The sequence below is a fragment of the Pyrus communis genome, chromosome 11, assembly GCF_963583255.1.
Source record: "Pyrus communis chromosome 11, drPyrComm1.1, whole genome shotgun sequence".
NCBI classification, from domain to species: Eukaryota; Viridiplantae; Streptophyta; class Magnoliopsida; order Rosales; family Rosaceae; genus Pyrus; species Pyrus communis.
Window position 1 is genome coordinate 26,719,542 of NC_084813.1, and position 17,359 is coordinate 26,736,900.

Below are 17,359 nucleotides of genomic sequence, written 5' to 3' on the forward strand. Positions count from 1 at the left end.
GTGTTTAGCTAAGCCACACAATGAGTAACCTAATTTTGGTATCGAATTCACCATTCACGAAATTCGAACTAAGAACTCTCACTTTCAAGTGAGGAGGAATATCATCAGACCGTAGTACTGAGTGACAACTATCTCCTAAATTAAGACTTAAGAGCTGTAATTTATCATTTCATTTATCGGACCAAAAATTAAAAAAAAAAAAAATCATTTGACTCAATTTTGCATGGCGTCCAAGTGGCAGCGGAAGCATATTTGCTGAGGTTAAAAGAGGAGTGAGTGATGACCGGCAAAAAGACGAAAGGTGTCCACAATACAGTGTATGGTGCCAATATTTTTTCTTTATGTCACCATTTTAATTGCCAATATTTTTTCCTTATATCACCATTTTAATTTTAATCATTAATGATTTTTATAGTTATTTTTAACTCTCAAAGTTTTGTTCAAATTGCGTCTTTGTGAGTCAAATATGAGACCTCATTAAATCAAGTTAGAGTTCTATGTCATCCAAAGTTTTTTCTTCATACAAGCGCCTTTGAGAAATTTTGGAAAAAAGGTGTATCAATTTTTGTTTTGGATATATAGGCAATAAGTCTTTCACGCCTAAAATAATAAATTTTACAAATTTTGAAAATACGAGTAAAATTTTTTTTGGACCTCTAAACCATAATATTCCAAAACTTTCAATATATTTTATATATAATTAAATTTTAAATTATAAAGAAGAGAATTTAAATTCGAATACATAAAACCATCTTCAAAGGAGATATCAAATTTTGAACATAAAATTTAAATTTTGACAGCTTATGTGGCACTTTGACATATTTAAAATTTTTGTTCTTCAACCGAGATATGTCAAATTAAATTATTATTTTATAAAATAAATTATTAAACTAATTAAAATTTAATAAATGACATTTAAAGTTTAATCAGTAATCTGTTCACCTTGATTGAAAAGAAGAAAAAAAAGGATAATTGCATCGGTCAACTCAACATTAATTATAATAAATGATTAAATTAATTAAAAATTAAAAAATATATTTAATAATTAATAAAAAAAACATTTGAAGCTGCTGTCGAATTTGATAGCAACCTCTTTGGCTATCAATATATGTCATCGCCACATAGGATATGACACTTCAGTTGAAGAATATTAGTTTGGTATTTTTTTAATGTTATAACTGATGTGTACATTTTGACATATCCTTTATAAATGATCTAAGGAAGTCCATCCCCTCTAGCTCATGTCTACACAAAAATCAAAAGTTTAAGTGGAAACGGATGTGGTAATAAATAAAAAGAAATGTGAATCAAATTAAGTGGCGTAAAATCTGGGAATCAGATGGAGCCCAGAGGTCTTCTTATTAGGATCAAGGTAGGTCACTTAAATCAGATAGCCGTAGATTTTGCGAAGTAAAACGATCCGATCTGTGCGTTTTAATACACTATGCTTGATGTGAATAGTAAGTACAGTAGTCCATGGTATGAGCATCACACCGGAAACTCTCCTTCATCCCTACCACACGTAAAACTCTCTTGGTCGTCTCTGCGCGAGGGGAGAGAGAGAGAGAGAGAGAGAGAGAGAGAGAGGGAGAAAGAGGAGGGTGTCTAGTCTGGTTTTCATCACATGAAAGAGAAAGAGAGAAAGTCGGGAAAGAGAGCAGAGAGAGGGATGCCATTGAATTGATTACACAGTTGCATGGGGAGTCAGAACTTTTGCAACACCTGGAGGTTCATCTCAGACCAACATTGCTGTCTTCACCGTCCATCCGTCACTCCTCCGTTGGCCACTCTCCAACTACCACCACCACCCACCTTATCCCCTCCTCCCCCTCCCCCACCATCCCCTCCACACTTCTCAACACTAACCATGGTTTGATATTTAAGTTAACTAGCTAGCTAGGTTTAAATAAAAATAAACAAAACCATGAACGCATATTGCACATTTGTCATCCGACCCAGAACAAGAGGTCCTCTTTTGTAAATTGCGAACACCATAGCTAAACCCTAAACATGACTTTTTCTTCCAAATACCACCGCTTATTAATACATACAACTCCATTTGCACATAAACAATTAAAAATATGTGCAAAAGAGAGCAAAATCATGATATGACTGAATGCAGGCTGCACAAATGTCACTGGAAAATCAAGGGTAGCAGCAGCAGCTTTAATCTCCAAAAACCCTTGCCAAAAATAGCAAAGAAATAAGAAAAATTAAGAAAAAGGTAGCAAATTAAGCTGGGAGTTGCACACACCTCCACAACCACCCACTAGCTAGATATATATTCGTCTCTTTCCAAAGAGATAGCCCACCCATTTCGCGATTGCCGAGCGTCCTTCACAGCCACTGTTTCTGAAATCCAAGGTCCAACCTGTACTAGTAATTTCCTTTGCTTTTTAACACTTTTGCTTTTGGTTTAATGGACCAAACAGCCGCGGCAGCAGCAGCTGTAGGCCTTCGTGAGAAAACCGAGGCCTCTGGCTTGAGGGCAGGTGTTGGGGCTGAGCTCGGCCTTGTCACTGCCAAGGGGAACAAGGATAACGCGGATCACAAGAGTACCTTTCACGGGTCGAATCGGAGTGGGTCGATCCATGACCTTGTCCGTGCTGTGACTAGTTTCGGTGTCCTCAGGAAAAAACGAATGACCAGACAGAGGCGATCCTCCACCATCAACTTTCACGACCTCCCTTCTTTCGCGGCAGCTGCTGCTTCCTCTACCCCCTCGCACGTGCTACCACCGCCCTCCACTCTCCCTCCTGGACGTGTGAGCCTCCTTAATTCCCTCTACCTCTCACGTATATTAGTATTAGTTGCTTATTTGTTCTTCAAAATTTGCCCTTCTTTGTTTCAGTTAAATTTGATTGAATATTTTCCTTATTTATTTAATTATTTTTCTGCGATTTATATGCTCCCTTTTGTTATATAGTTGAAATCTGATGTTTTACTTTTCGGTTCATGTGATCTGACACTGTTCCATCAGATGTATGTAAATTTGTATTTTTTTTCTTTGATTTTCTTCCATTTATTATTATTATTATTGTTGTTATTGTTGTTGTTATCTTGAGATACATTATTGTTATTTTGAGATACAAGGACTATATTGATTTGATTGACCTTTCACATGATCAACTGGCCTGATATAACTGATATATAACCCTTCCACTTACAGTTAATCGATGTGTCAAATTTTTTCAAATGGAGTTTCCGGCTTCCTTGTAAATCTTGTGATTTGGATGAGTAATCAAAGGCAATGTAGATACATAGTTGTATGTTTTTCTTGGGGGAATTTCTTCTTTAAATTATTATCCAATTTTATACTACTTTGTATATGCTGTTGGTTCAATGGAATCGGTCCTCTAATATTTAAGAACTTAATCTATGCGATGGCATTATCAGGTTGGGCATCAACTGTATAAATCTACTAATAGATCGATGTATGTCATCTTACATGACGTATAGAGCAACTTTTACTAATTAATTTGTATGTGTTCAAAAGGAGTCCCCGTAAATCCCGTTCCACTTAGATATAGATTCTAGGTACACTTGATAGTCAGATTTGTCGCATTCGATATGAACATTGTATAATTAAATTAATAACCGTTGGATTGATGAGTTCACCTTTTTTAGTATGTGTTCAAAATGAGTCCCTGTGAATCACATTCCACTTAGATATAGATTATGGGAACACTCCATAGGACAGATTTGTCGCATTCGATATGAACATTGTATAGTTGAATAACCGTAGGATTTATGAGTTCACTTTTTTTAAGTATGTGTTAACTCGAAATGAGTCCCTTTAAATCATGTTCCACTAAAATATAGATGTTGGGAATACTCCACAGTACATAACTTGTCGCATTTGATATGAACATTGTATAGTTGAATAATCGTTGGATTTATGAATTCACCTTTTTTTTAGTTAAAAGACCCTTGAATTGACGATTTCACTTTTTATAGTAATGTTTAATGAGTGAATCATCATTGGATTTATTCGTATTTGATATAGTATCCCTAATCTAGCTTGGATTGTAGATTCTGAAGTTCCTAACTGTGCTAATGCTAATCTTCATTTGATTTTGTTGTCCAAGAAATGACATGATAGAAAAAATTGCACCTTTTTCACTTATTTCAGTTGTTGCAATTTGAGCATATTTATATGCTGTCTTACTGTTTCAAGATAAGTTTGTTCATGCATATCTTTTTTTGCCTTGGTCTGATTTCAATGTTATCATGAATGGATCTTGATGCTTCAGGTAATTGATCCAACACGGCTGCGATTTCTTTTCCAAAAAGAGCTCAAGAATAGTGATGTGAGCCCTCTCAGAAGAATGATACTCCCCAAGGTAATTACTCAATATTTATCGCTTTTGTAAATGGCTATGATATGATTATGAATAGTAGGATGGTGACTAATTTAGATACCAAAGTTTCATATGTATGTATATGACAATGCTGAATCGTTTACTTAATTGCAGAAAGCAGCCGAGGCTCATCTCCCTACCCTCGAATCAAAGGAAGGAATGGCAATCAACATGGATGACATAGATGGTCTGCATGTTTGGAGCTTCAAGTACAGGTTTGATATCTTTAACGAGTTCTGTATTCCTTTCAATCCCAGATCAATTTTCTAGCAATTTATGAATGCATGAAAAAGTCATTTCTTAAGATATTTCTAATGGCAGATCAATCTATGTTTTGTTATTTTTCCAATTAATCAGGTTTTGGCCTAATAACAACAGCCGAATGTATGTACTTGAAAATACTGGTATAAATATCTCCCTTTTTTTCCCTTTTATCAAACATTTGGTTATATATTATATATGTTCAATTATCAGTCTGTTAATGTTGAAATTTTTTTCAGGTGACTTTGTTAATGTACATGGCTTACAGTTTGGAGATTACATCATGGTTTACCAAGATAATCACAACCAGAATTACGTAGGGTGACAAATCATTATACAGTTCATGATGATTTGATCATTATTTAAACAGATACTAATTTAAATTGTTCGTGACCGTACGTGCATTGGCAGGTTATTCAGGCAAGAAAGGCATCTGACCAAGATCATGTATACGGAGACATAAGTGGTATGAACAATGCGGTGAACGACCGCTATATGCAGGAATCTGAGGCTAACAAGTTCAGTTCGAGTTCGTTTTACATGCCGAAAATGGAAGAGGATATGACTGCGGGCATGTCATTTGTGTACGACACCACCACCTTCTCAAACGACTCGCTGCTTGATTTTTTCGGGGGATCAATGATGACAAACTACTCCAGAAATGGGTCTCTGCATGAAAGTTTCGGATCTGTTGAGAACTTGTCTCTTGACGACTTCTATTAAGTTTTAGCATAAACTAATATATATATGCAGCATTAGCATAAATATGTAACCACCTAAGTGAAATGACCAAATGGGTCAGACTCGGTTTTTTGAACCTTTTGTATTTTGGTAGCGGATCGCATGCACCAACCAATAAAAGGCAATGACAAGTGTAGAAACTTGTGTTATGTATTGTACTTGTCCAACTTATATATTTATGATACCGTTCAATCTTCTAATAGCCTTGCTTAGAAATTAGGATAATCCAATCAAGTAATGAACTGAAAACATGTGCAATTTACTTAACTGTTGATTACACCATAGTTTCGGTTAAAATGAACTTGATTACAGGCATAACAGATGTACTTTGTTTCTGCTGTAAACAACAAGTTGCCCGTCTAGCTCAGTTGGTAGAGCGCAAGGCTCTTAACCTTGTGGTCGTGGGTTCGAGCCCCACGGTGGGCGCTTTTTTTTGTCTTTCCCGGGTCCCTATGGTACGTGGGACGGGACGAAACAGAGTGGGACAAAGCGTTTCGTCCCACGTTTGGTGCGCCTAAAACGGGTGGAACGAGCTGTTTCACGGAACGAGGCGTTTCGTCCCACGTTTGGTGCGCCTAAAACGGGTGGAACAAGCTGTTCCACGGAACGAGTTTTGAGTGAATTTTCGTTCCACCTCACCCCCTGGAACGACTCGTTCCACATCTGTGGAACACCCGCTCCGTTTCGTTCCGTCCCGTCTGCATACCAAACGATACCTATGGGTTCTTGTGCGGTTTACCGGGTTTTTTTTTATAATATTTTTATATTACTCCTATTAATAAATATATATAATTTTGGTAGGAAAAAAATCAGGAATTAAAACAAGAAAAATAGAAATATACAGAAAATAAGAGGAGGGGGAGCGGCACTCTGCAGAGAGAGAATTGAGGAGTAAGAAGCAAACGCAGAGAGGTAGAAGAAGAAGAAGCAGAAGAGAAGGGTGTGCAGATTGATTGAATGGCGAGCAGGTATTGGGTGGTGTCTCTGCCGGCTCAAAACTCGGCGTCGTCTCTATGGAACCGTCTGCAGGAACAAATCTCCAAGCACTCCTTCGACACTCCCCTCTACAGAGTACTTGCTCTTCCTTTCTTCCTTCTGATTCGCTAGATCTGATCTGATTTGCTTTTTCAATTCATTTCTCTTCTTATTCAATTTAATTACCCCTATCACTTTTTGCAGTTCAATATTCCCAATCTCCGTGTTGGAACCCTGGATTCTCTTCTCTCCCTCAGCGACGATCTCTTAAAGGTATTCTCCCATTTTATGTATTAATAAATTTAGAATTCTGAAACTTGTTTGGTAGCTTAATGTATTATTAATTATCTTTTTTCAGTGATAATTTTCAGACACCTTATCTTTATCCGATTGGAATCTCATTGAATAAGAGTGATCTCTTTATCATTGTTGAAATGTAATTTGTAATGCAATTTTGTTTTGCTCCGATCTGCCAATTTAGTTTATATTTTGTGATTTTTGGCAATTTGCAGTCCAACAACTTTGTAGAGGGTGTTTCTCATAAGATCAGGCGCCAGATTGAGGAGCTCGAGAGGGTTTCAGGGGTGGAGAGTAGCGCTCTGACTGTCGATGGAGTCCCTGTCGATTCATACCTCACCAGGTATTAATTCACAGTTCAATGAGATCAATTATGAACTTGAGGTGTGGTGCTTTGGTTTATGTGTGGTCACTGCCTGTGAGTATTGAATTTGGGTTTTTGTTATGGTAGGTTCGTTTGGGATGAAGCCAAGTACCCTACAATGTCGCCTTTGAAGGAGATTGTAGACAGCATTCATGGTCAAGTTGCAAAGATTGAGGATGATCTCAAGGTAATGCTCCACGTTTTTCCTTCAACCTAGTTTCGCCTTTGATGTAATGCAAGTTTTTTGATAAACTTATTGGAGTGATAAACTGTACATACTCCATAAGTTTTAGTCACTAGAAGCATTTATCTGTTGTGATGAGAGGACTCAAGCTGTTGTTGGTAAATGACGCAATTTGTTGAAATAACAAATGATATTTGTTGCTGGAGAAGTGAACTACTATAATTAATGGCTCTCAGTTTCTCCAGACTCACCCCTTAGCAGAAGTTGCATAACTTAATGATAAGTTGAATTTTATATATTTAGTCCGACTCTTTCCCAGAAAAATAAATCACCATTTTATGACTCTTTGTTAGGTTCGAGTAGCCGAGTATAATAATGTCCGCAGTCAATTGAACGCTATCAATCGAAAGCAGAGTGGCAGGTATAATTATTCTTTAACTCTAACGCTTGCAATAGTATGACCGCTTTCATCACGATTCTTGGTTAACAAGTCTCTTGGCGTTTTTCAGTTTAGCAGTCCGTGATCTTTCTGGTTTAGTGAAACCAGAGGACATCATTATTTCAGAACATCTAGTGACTCTCCTTGCAATTGTTCCCAAGTACTCTCAGAAGGACTGGCTATCAAGCTATGAGACCCTGACTAACTATGTGGTATGATTTTCCTCCTCCATAGCTTTTTACTTCAGCTGCTACTAACACACTAGGTTATTGCAGTTGGTTGGAGATAGTTGATGAACTTGTACATCCTATCTTGCAAAGTTTTGCAATAACAGCTAGGACTTAATTTGTTTATGTTTATTGCAGCCTTCTTGTTTCAGTCTTATTAATCATGTCAAGCAATTTGCAGGTTCCAAGGTCATCCAAGAAGTTATTTGAAGATAATGAATATGCTCTTTACACTGTAACACTGTTTAATCGGGTCGCAGATAACTTTAGAACAAGTGCTCGTGAAAAGGGGTTCCAGGTGAGTACTTTTGTTTTTTGTGCATGCTGTTCTGGTCTTCCTAGAAAGTTGCCAAAGTGAATCTCCTTTACAGTTCATGCAATATCAAATCACTGTTCATGATAAATGTAACTGCAGTAGATGATTGGTGCAAATATCCCAATTCCTTTTTTAACCCTCCGAGAAGTTTTATAACTGACTTTTGGTTCTTTATCATGTGGTTCAGATTCGTGATTTTGAATACAGTTCTGAAGCACAAGAAAGTCGAAAGCAGGAGTTAGAAAAATTGGTGCAAGACCAAGAAAATTTAAGAGGCTCCCTTTTGCAGTGGTGCTATACCAGTTATGGGGAGGTAATTTTTGTTTCACACAATTTACTTTCGTCATAGTTATGTCACTGGCCAAGCAATAAAAATGTAGCCAAATTGTGGCAGCTTGGGTTATGTTGTGTTAGTTGGGGTTATTTTTGAATAGTTATGTTGTCTAGTAATCTTAAATCAAAGGTTCCCCTGATGGCCTAATTTAAGTAGCCTGCATGCATAATGCCTGCTGTTTGCTCTCTTTGTCCCTCGGTTACAGTTTTCCAGAATTGTTCTTGGAGGAATTGTTGTACTATTATCATCAACTGTTAATACTATTGTCGTAGCATTTATGCATGCCCTCCTATGACAGATTTTGAAAATTTCAAACAAAATGCACTGATTTCTCGCCTGCAGGTTTTCAGCTCCTGGATGCATTTTTGTGCCGTACGTGTCTTTACAGAGAGCATTTTGAGATATGGTTTACCACCAAATTTCTTGGTAAATAAGTTTCATCTTTTGTCACTGGTTTACCACCATGCACTTACTATTGACTAAATAGTGGATATTGAAATGAAATTTCAGGCATGTGTATTAGCCCCTCCTACAAAAGCTGAGAAGAAAGTGCGTTCAATCCTTGAAGGGTTGTGTGACAGTGGCAACAGGCAAGTCCATAAGCTTTCTTTATGTTTGTTGCACACAAAGGGAGAACCTCACCTCTTCCATAAAACATAACTGACCAATTGTGAGGTTGAAGTCCATACTAAGATACCTTGTGTGATATGTTGTGTGCTTTTAACGCGTCTCTCTTACGTTATGTCCTTGATGTTTTTGTTAACAACGCAGCACCTTCTGGAAAACCGATGATGAAGTCGGCGGAGGGGTGCCTGGTCTAGCAGGTGATGTGGATGCACATCCATATGTTTCGTTCACGATCAATCTTGTTTGAATGGGCGCTTGAATATCCCGTCAGAATCTGAGGATCTTTTTGGACGACAATAACAGTGGACGGGGTACTTGTATATTAGCATTTACAGTTGTATACTTTGTTTATTTATTTATAATTGCTGCTTTGGGATTCCTCGTGAGGTTTCATTGGGATATTAGAGGTGAAATTTATGGGGGATTTTCATCCCTAAACTTGTAGCCTTTTTGTTTTGGTGCTTAGAACTAGGGTAGTTTTTGTGGCTTTGCGTGCTAATATCTGTAGAGCATGCAATCAATAATCGTTTGAAGGATACGATGTGAATAATATCTTTGGGTTTTCTTCCCTTTGACGAGGAAGGTAAGAACTACTTTTTTTACCAGAGGGAATCTTTTTTTTTTTTTTTTTTTTTTCCCCCAATCAAGATAGATTTGCCTACAAACAACAGCATAAACCTCCGGATAGCTGGGGTGAAACATGGAGCGTTTCGGATGTCTAATTGACATTTTTGTGTGGTACACTCATCACTATTAACTTTTTGAAATTACAGATTTGCAGCCAACATCGAATTGATAAAATTCATCCTCTTCAAACCCGAAAGCCTGGCGGAATCAACAGAACCACAAAATTGAAATCTAGACAGAAGCAATGCATGATTGAAAAGTAAATAGCACATACTTTTTCGAGAAAAATGCAAATTTTTTATTTTCGTAAAATATTTTCAATCATGATTAAAAAGTAAAAGCATCTTCAAAGGAGTTGTTAAAATATCTAAATTAGCAATAACGGTAAGAAAAGACATCAACAATGTTTTCTAACCGAGCAGTCAAATTTGATGTGGCAATAACAACAACAAAGCATTTTCCCACTAACTGGGGTCGGTTATATGAATCTTAGAACGCCATTGCACTTGGTTCTGTGTCACATCTTCGGTTAGTTCCAAGTACTCTAAGTCTTTTCTTAGAGTCTCTTCCAAAGTCTTCCTCTACCCCTTCGGCCTTGAACCTATGTCCCATATTCGCATCTTCTAACGGAAACATCAGTAGGCCTTCGTTTCACATGTCTAAACCACTGTAATCGATTTTCTCTCATCTTTCCTTCAATTTCGGCAACTCCTACTTTACCTCGGATATCCTAATTCCTAATCTTATCATTTCTCGTGTGCCCACACATCCAACGAAGCATTCTCATCTCCACTACACCCATTTTATGTACGTGTTGATGCTTCATCGCCTAACATTGTGTGTCATAAAGCATTGCTGACTTTATTGCTGTCCTATAAAATTTTCCTTTAAACTTCAGTGGCATGCGACGATCACATAACACGCTGGATGCACTCTTCCACTTCATCTATCCCACTTGTATTCTATGGTTGATGTCTCCATCCAAGTCTCTATTCTTTTGCACGATAGATCCTAGGGAGCGAAAGCTGTTGCTCTTTGATACTTCATTATCTCCGATCCTCACCCCAAACTCATTTGAGCCTCCATTTACACTGAACTTACACTCCAAATCTTATGTGGTATGACATGAAATAACATTTCTTCCTCTTGCTGCCAAATTTGACAGCAGCTTCAAATATTTTTTTAATTCATTATTAAATGTTTTTTAATTAAATTTTTATCAAATCTCCAACTTTCCTGTCTCACTGGAACCTAAAATCTCACTCGCCTATGAGCCTTCTTCTTCCCTTTCCTGGGAAGCAAACCCAGAAACAAACCTCACGATCTCAACCTCAAACCCAATGTAAAGATTGATGATTTGGCGTTTAAACCTACACGTAAATCTGAAGTGAGCTTGATTTTTGTCATTTATAAGAGCATCGCCGCTTGTCCTTCTCCATTTCACACCGTAGCTCAGACAAAAGCTCTCGAATGTTCATTGCAATCCCGAAAAAGAAAGTCCATGGAGTCCATCACCACACCTGCAAACGAAGTTGCAGGCCTAAAGGTAAAATATGCTCCTCCCTTCTTCGCCATGGTCTTCATAGTTGGATATTTTTCTTTGCAATGGAAATTAGTTTGTGTTCTCGTCTGTGCACAGGATTCTCTCTCCCGTTCCACAGTTCCTCTCATCTTTCTCCTTCCCCTCTCCTTCATTTCCACAATATCTTGGAATCAGCCGATTTTAAAACGAAACGAGAAAGAAGACTAGGACGAGCACCGCTATGTCTAGCGGAAGTTGCATCAATCTTGCGAATCCAGATCCATTAAAATATAAATATCAATTTTTTCCCTACAGCAATCCTTTTGTTTTACTTTTTCTTTTAAATTTATCATCAACGAAACGAGAAAAAAAAAAAAGAGATTGAGAGAATGATGGAGAAGAGAAGCAGGTGGATATACAAAGTTTCAGAAGAGAGAGAGAAGATAATCAGGAATAGTCCAGAAAGAAGGGCTGGGCTTCGTTTCGAGTTTAAAAAATAAAAAAATAAAAAGAAAACAAAATAATGTAATAAAATAATAATTTAATTTAATATATCAAAAGGAGAACGAAACTTAAAAAAATATCAAAACGCCACGTAAACTGTTAAATTCAAATTTTATATTTAAAATTTGATATCTCATTTGAAGATGTTTTAATTTTATCATGCATTTAAAACCAATTTTATCATCTATCAAGCCACAAATAAACTTTTAATAAATATTTAAACCGAAAAACTGAATATTAAATAGACAAAAATTGTAATGCGACACAAAATATTGCCGAAACGGCACTCCAACTACACAAATATCAACAGAAAAAATTTTACATAAATTTTCAAAACCTTGTGCGTCACAATCCGTTTCTAATTTTTATTGTAAAATAGTTCCGCTGACTATGAAGGCACCAAAATACTCCTAAAAAAGGTAAATTTCATCTTTTGGGACCTTCAAGCTCAAGACACCTGGTTGATAATATTTTATTTTATTTAAATAATCAGATTTAAATTCATTAGTTTGGAATCTTTGGATGATAAAGTTAAAAAGGGCAATTTGGTAAATCCGAGTTGAACTTTCTATAAGCCAAATTGCTTCGTTTCTTTGTTCTTCTCTTCGTGCGGAACCAGCAGCAGCAAAGCTGCTGTTCTTGTTTTTCCTCTCCTTTGCCCTCCTAACCTTCAATCACCATATCTTTTTCATTCGGACACCGATTTCGACTAATCTTTTATCAAAATTCATGCCGTCGTCTCGCCCAACACTTTTGTCACCTTTGAATCTCTGAACAACCACTGCACCAGGCAGATTGAAGGCGAGGAAATAAGTCACCTTCACTGGAAAGTTCGAATTTCCGGCCAAGCCGACGGGAAATGGGTCTCGGCCCAACAGATAAAGTTGATCCTCTCCTCACGGGCTTTCTACCTATGTAAGTGGGTTTATTTGATTTCAACTTTTGGGTTCTGAAGAATTTTCGAAATTCAAGGTTTTAATTCTAATTGTGGTTGTTTGTTGAATTGTAGACTCGATTTGTTGGCTGGACGAGGAATCGAAGCTCAGCTGCAAGTTAGGACATGAATACGGACGAATTTTGGGTAAAATACGAAAAACCCTAGTCCCTTTTATTTTGGGTTTAACAACTAGGTTTAGTAAATGGTGTACTTTGCTGTGTTGTTGGGAAATTAAGTAATTCTTAGAAGTTGCGGTCTAGTGTGGAAGTGGGTAGGTTATGTGTTGAAATATTCTCGACATTACTAAGGTTTTCGTGTGGTTTTGATGATGGGGTCTGTATGCTAGAAATTGTGAGCGAAGAATTACATTAATTTGAGATTAGAAGACCGAGTCATTAGAATCTGTCCATGTTAAATTACCTTTACATCTTGAATGCTTTCTGAGTGAAAATGGCTTGTGTAGGTGCAAGGTCTTTCAGACAGTCTAGACACTTAAGAGAGCATCCTCCTCACGACGAGGACAGAGCGGAGTTCCTGTGAGTGGACTTTGTCTTCACAAAATGGTTTCCTTATATTTCTATATAATCACAAATGATTTCAAATGGTTTTGACTATAATTATGATCATGCCTATATCTGGTTTTCTTATATATCTATATATAATTACAAATGATTTTGAATGGTTTTGACTACACTTGTGATCAAGTCTATACGTGGTTTACTGTTGATTATGGTTGATACTTGATACTTCATACTTGAGAATTATGGTTTTATTTTGGATATGCAAACTATTGTGGGAATTTGGTTTTATGAGATGATGGTTTCACTAATAGGCATGATCATGCATAATCCACCTCATTGGATTTATGATCTTATACACCACTTGGTATACATGTACTTATGTTTTAGTATCTTTCTCCTACATCCATAGAATACATTATTGTCATGACATTCATTATGTGTTAAAGTCCCATAGTTGAGTCAGAGGGCCAACTCCATTCATATTTGGGTTAGAGTCATCAAGGTGGGTTAGAGTCCCAACTTATTCACATTTTGGGTTAGAGTGCCAACTTATTCATATTATGGGTTAAAGTCCCAATTCGTTTCTTATTATGGGTTCAATTCTCTACATTTCCAGTTAGAGTCCCAACTTATTCATATTATCGGTTAAAGTCCCAATTCGTTTCTTATTATGGGTTCAATTGTCTACATTTCCAGTTAGAGTCCCGGCAAGGTACATATCATTTGCGTTTGAGTTCCAACTTAGGCATGTGATTTGCATTACCATTGGTGTAAGTGTTGGTTTGGATTATTATGATTATGATGTTGCTTTATGATGATGGTGATTTACGAATTTGGAACTACAAGATATGGTATTTGAGATACATGATGATTTCTACAGATTTTGTAGTATTTATCTATGTGTGTATATATGTAATATTATTTCTCATATACACGGAGTTTCAACAAGGGTTTAATGTTAAAAAAGGGAAATATTTTAGAAAACTTCCATTTTGTCTACTAACACTTTTCTTGTTTATCGCCCCCTTCAGGACCTAGTGGCGAAGATCTGGTGGATGTCGTGGACTAGTTGACAGCTCTGACACACTTCCAAAATGTAAGGAGCCTTACCCTTGTCATAGAATTTTTGTAATAAATCCATCTATGCATGGATAAAGCATCTAGAATTTCTTTTGAATACTTTAACTTCTGCATGCACATTAGTACTTATGCTCTGAACTATGAACATGCTTGAAGTGGAGGGCCTGAGACCCATTAGGTGTGGCCTTTTAGGGATGTTTTGTTGTGAAATATTTGTGAACTATTATGTATGCAGGTTGGTTTTAATCATATTTTAAGGCAAACTACATCAAAATTTTGAAAGGCCCTACTTGAATTTTTAAGTCTTATCCTTTATGCATGTTTTGGCTTGCATCACCTTACAGGTGTTCGCCAAACGACTTGATTCAGATGGATATCCGGGTCGAGACGTGTTTGAGAGAGCATAGCTTTAGGAATCCTGAAATCATGCACCTTATAGTGTCGTATGGCCAAAATAATCTTATGTTTTATTGCCAGAGCAATGCCATCTTGACGTTAAACAGTCACTCCACCATATAGTTTTCCTGGCTTAGATCAATTAAGGATGCTACTGCATAGGGCTTTCAGAGTGTTAGGATGGTAGTCGTACCTTCCCTGAGATAACACGTAGGATGGGAGCACTAACCCTTGATGGGGCAGGTGATGGAGATCAGCAAAGAATTGGTTGGAGGAAATGGAGCACCTCTTGTGAACCATGAATAACTGCCTTGAGAAGTATTGGGTTTCCACAACCACAATTTTCCTCATGGAGAGTGCAAGATCTCGGTGGAATGTTGAAATGCGTATGCTTCCCTGAAACATTATGGTTTCAAAACTAATTTCAAAGTCAGGTTCTTTTCTCCGGAGTTCAATAACCACAAAAAAAAATGAAGAAGAGAATTTTTGGATCTCCAACAAGGAAATATGAGTGTCGGAGTATGAGAGGAAGTACAGTGAACTCCCAAAGTATTGCCTTGCCATAGAAAAAGACCCAGATGAGTAGCTTACTCATTTCATATTGAACTTAATGAGTACATTAGAATGGCTGCCGCATCCAATCCTTGTTGGACTTACAATGAGGAATTTCAGGTGGCCTTGAGAATAGAAGCTTTTGCTAATCTTGATGTTGGTAGTAGTAGCTACAATTGATCTGGGTCTAGACAACGAGGCAGATTTTCAGTGGGAGGTTTGAGAGACCGTTGACCATTCAAGAAGAGTGGACAAAGCTCTGCTTCTTCTAGTGGCAGTTCTAGCACTAACACTCCACGATCTGGAGGGAGGTTGTCTGGTAGTTCTCATTTCTCTAATAGCAGTCTGGTGGTACTGCTAGTAGTGCAAGTCGTCTGTATTGTCGACGATCTAGACAACACCAAGATGGTGATTGTAGACGGGGCATTTCTCAATATCACACGTGTGGTTAGATAAATAATTGGTGGCGAGAATATCCCTTAATGAAACATGAAAAGAGTATGGGCTCTATACAAGTTCAGCGAGCATACTATAATGCAGGTACGCAACAACATAAGTATCGACATATCAAAGTATTGGAGTAGAGCATCTAGTAGCATGGCCTAGTATAGTTAGTTAGGTGTGGCAGTCAGCCCCAGAGGAGTCGAGGGGGCCGCACAGGTTGATAGGCAGGTTGGAGATTGTACAACCTAATCCAGCAGGATGCGTAGACCAACCAATGTCATTATGGGTACGTTAAATGCTTTTAGATACTTAGCTAGAGTTTTAATTGATCCTGGTGTCACACATTCGGTTATTTCGCTGATGTTTGCTCGAAAAGTTAATCCATAAGCAACAACTCTTGGATTTGAATTCCCATTCAAGGGTTGTCCAGTTTTCATCAGTGATGAGCTGGTGGAGGTTGTTTTCATTCATTTGATTATTCTTGACATTGACCTTAGTCTAGAAATGGGTTGGTAATCTAAAAATTATTCCTTGGTGGGCTGTTACACTTAGGAAGTCACTCTTAGGACACTTGGGAGATCATACATAATTTTTTAGGGCGAGAGAAGAATTCTTCAGAACAGTATAATTTCAGCACTGAGAGCAAATAAGCTTTTGGGAAAAGGTTGTGAGGGACATTTGACTCGTGTAGTGATGAAGGAAGATTCTCCTGTTAGAGTTGAGGATGTTCCTATTGTCAACGAACCCCGATGTATTTCCTGAGGATGTACTTTGGTTGCTGCGAGAGAGAAGTTGAGTTCACCGTTGACTTGGTTCCAAGCACTGATCCCATGTCTTTAGCACCATATCGAATGACTCTAGCTAAGTAGAGAAAGTTGAAAACTCAACTTCAGGACTTGATAGATAAGGGGTTTATTCAACCTAGCACTTCACCTTAGGGTGCTCTTTTTCTCTTTGTAAAGAAGAAGGGTGAGAGTATGAGTTTGTGTATTGATTGGAGACAACTCTATAGGTGATAGTGAAAAGTTGCTATCCCGTGCCTTGTATTGATGATTTGTTTGATCAACTTAAGAGTGCACATGTATTCTCTAAAATAGATTTAACATCAGGATATCATCAGTTACTTATTAGGAGAAAGGATGTTCCCAAGACAACATTGAGGACTTGCTATGGCACACTGAGTTTCTAGTGATGTCTTTGAGTTGATGAATGCTCTTGTATCATTTATGGATCTAATGAACATGGCATTTAGACCATAGTTGGATCGCTTCGTAATTGTTCATTGAGAAAGGAACAATTATATGCTAAATTCAATAAGTACCAGTTCTGGTTGAGTCATATTAGTTTTCTTGGCCATGTGATTCTAGTTGGGGGAATTTATGATGATCCTTAGAAGGTATCTGCAATTGTAGCTTGGGAGCAACCTAAAAATGTGATTGAAGTTAGAAGTTTTCTTGGTCTAGCTGGATACTAATGGCGCTTTGTGAAGATTTCTTTGCTATAACTTTGCCACTCACAAAGTTGATTAGGAAAAGAGTAAAGTTCATTTGGGATGTAATTTGTGAGAAGTTTCCAGGAGTTGAAATACCATCTCACACATGCACTTGTGTTGGCACTTCCTAATGAGAGTGATGAATTAAGATCTATAAT

At 37.4% G+C, this 17,359-nt stretch overlaps 2 protein-coding genes, 1 long non-coding RNA gene and 1 other non-coding gene across 4 annotated transcripts; all 4 read left to right on the plus strand.

The window, feature by feature from the left end:
* Positions 1–2,419: 2,419 nt before the first annotated feature.
* Positions 2,420–5,345, plus strand: LOC137709312 (B3 domain-containing transcription factor FUS3-like). The gene is made up of 6 exons (XM_068448396.1): positions 2,420–2,764; positions 4,254–4,343; positions 4,476–4,576; positions 4,719–4,765; positions 4,862–4,938; positions 5,034–5,345. Exons 1-6 carry the CDS (start codon positions 2,420–2,422, stop codon positions 5,343–5,345), a joined length of 972 nt encoding a protein of 323 aa, XP_068304497.1.
* Positions 5,346–5,716: 371 nt separating this feature from the next.
* TRNAK-CUU (transfer RNA lysine (anticodon CUU)) lies at positions 5,717–5,789 on the plus strand. Its single transcript has one exon. It is a non-coding gene; the product is annotated as a tRNA-Lys (tRNA).
* A 410-nt stretch (positions 5,790–6,199) lies between these two features.
* LOC137707928 (V-type proton ATPase subunit C-like) lies at positions 6,200–9,733 on the plus strand. The gene is made up of 11 exons (XM_068446871.1): positions 6,200–6,434; positions 6,543–6,611; positions 6,851–6,978; positions 7,087–7,186; positions 7,537–7,604; positions 7,693–7,834; positions 8,031–8,147; positions 8,353–8,478; positions 8,842–8,925; positions 9,010–9,089; positions 9,271–9,733. Exons 1-11 carry the CDS (start codon positions 6,321–6,323, stop codon positions 9,371–9,373), a joined length of 1,131 nt encoding a protein of 376 aa, XP_068302972.1. The 5' UTR covers positions 6,200–6,320; the 3' UTR covers positions 9,374–9,733.
* A 2,682-nt stretch (positions 9,734–12,415) lies between these two features.
* On the plus strand, positions 12,416–14,599 carry LOC137707435 (uncharacterized). The gene is made up of 4 exons (XR_011064709.1): positions 12,416–12,694; positions 12,789–12,860; positions 13,180–13,252; positions 14,269–14,599. It is a non-coding gene; the product is annotated as an uncharacterized lncRNA (long non-coding RNA).
* Positions 14,600–17,359: the final 2,760 nt, after the last annotated feature.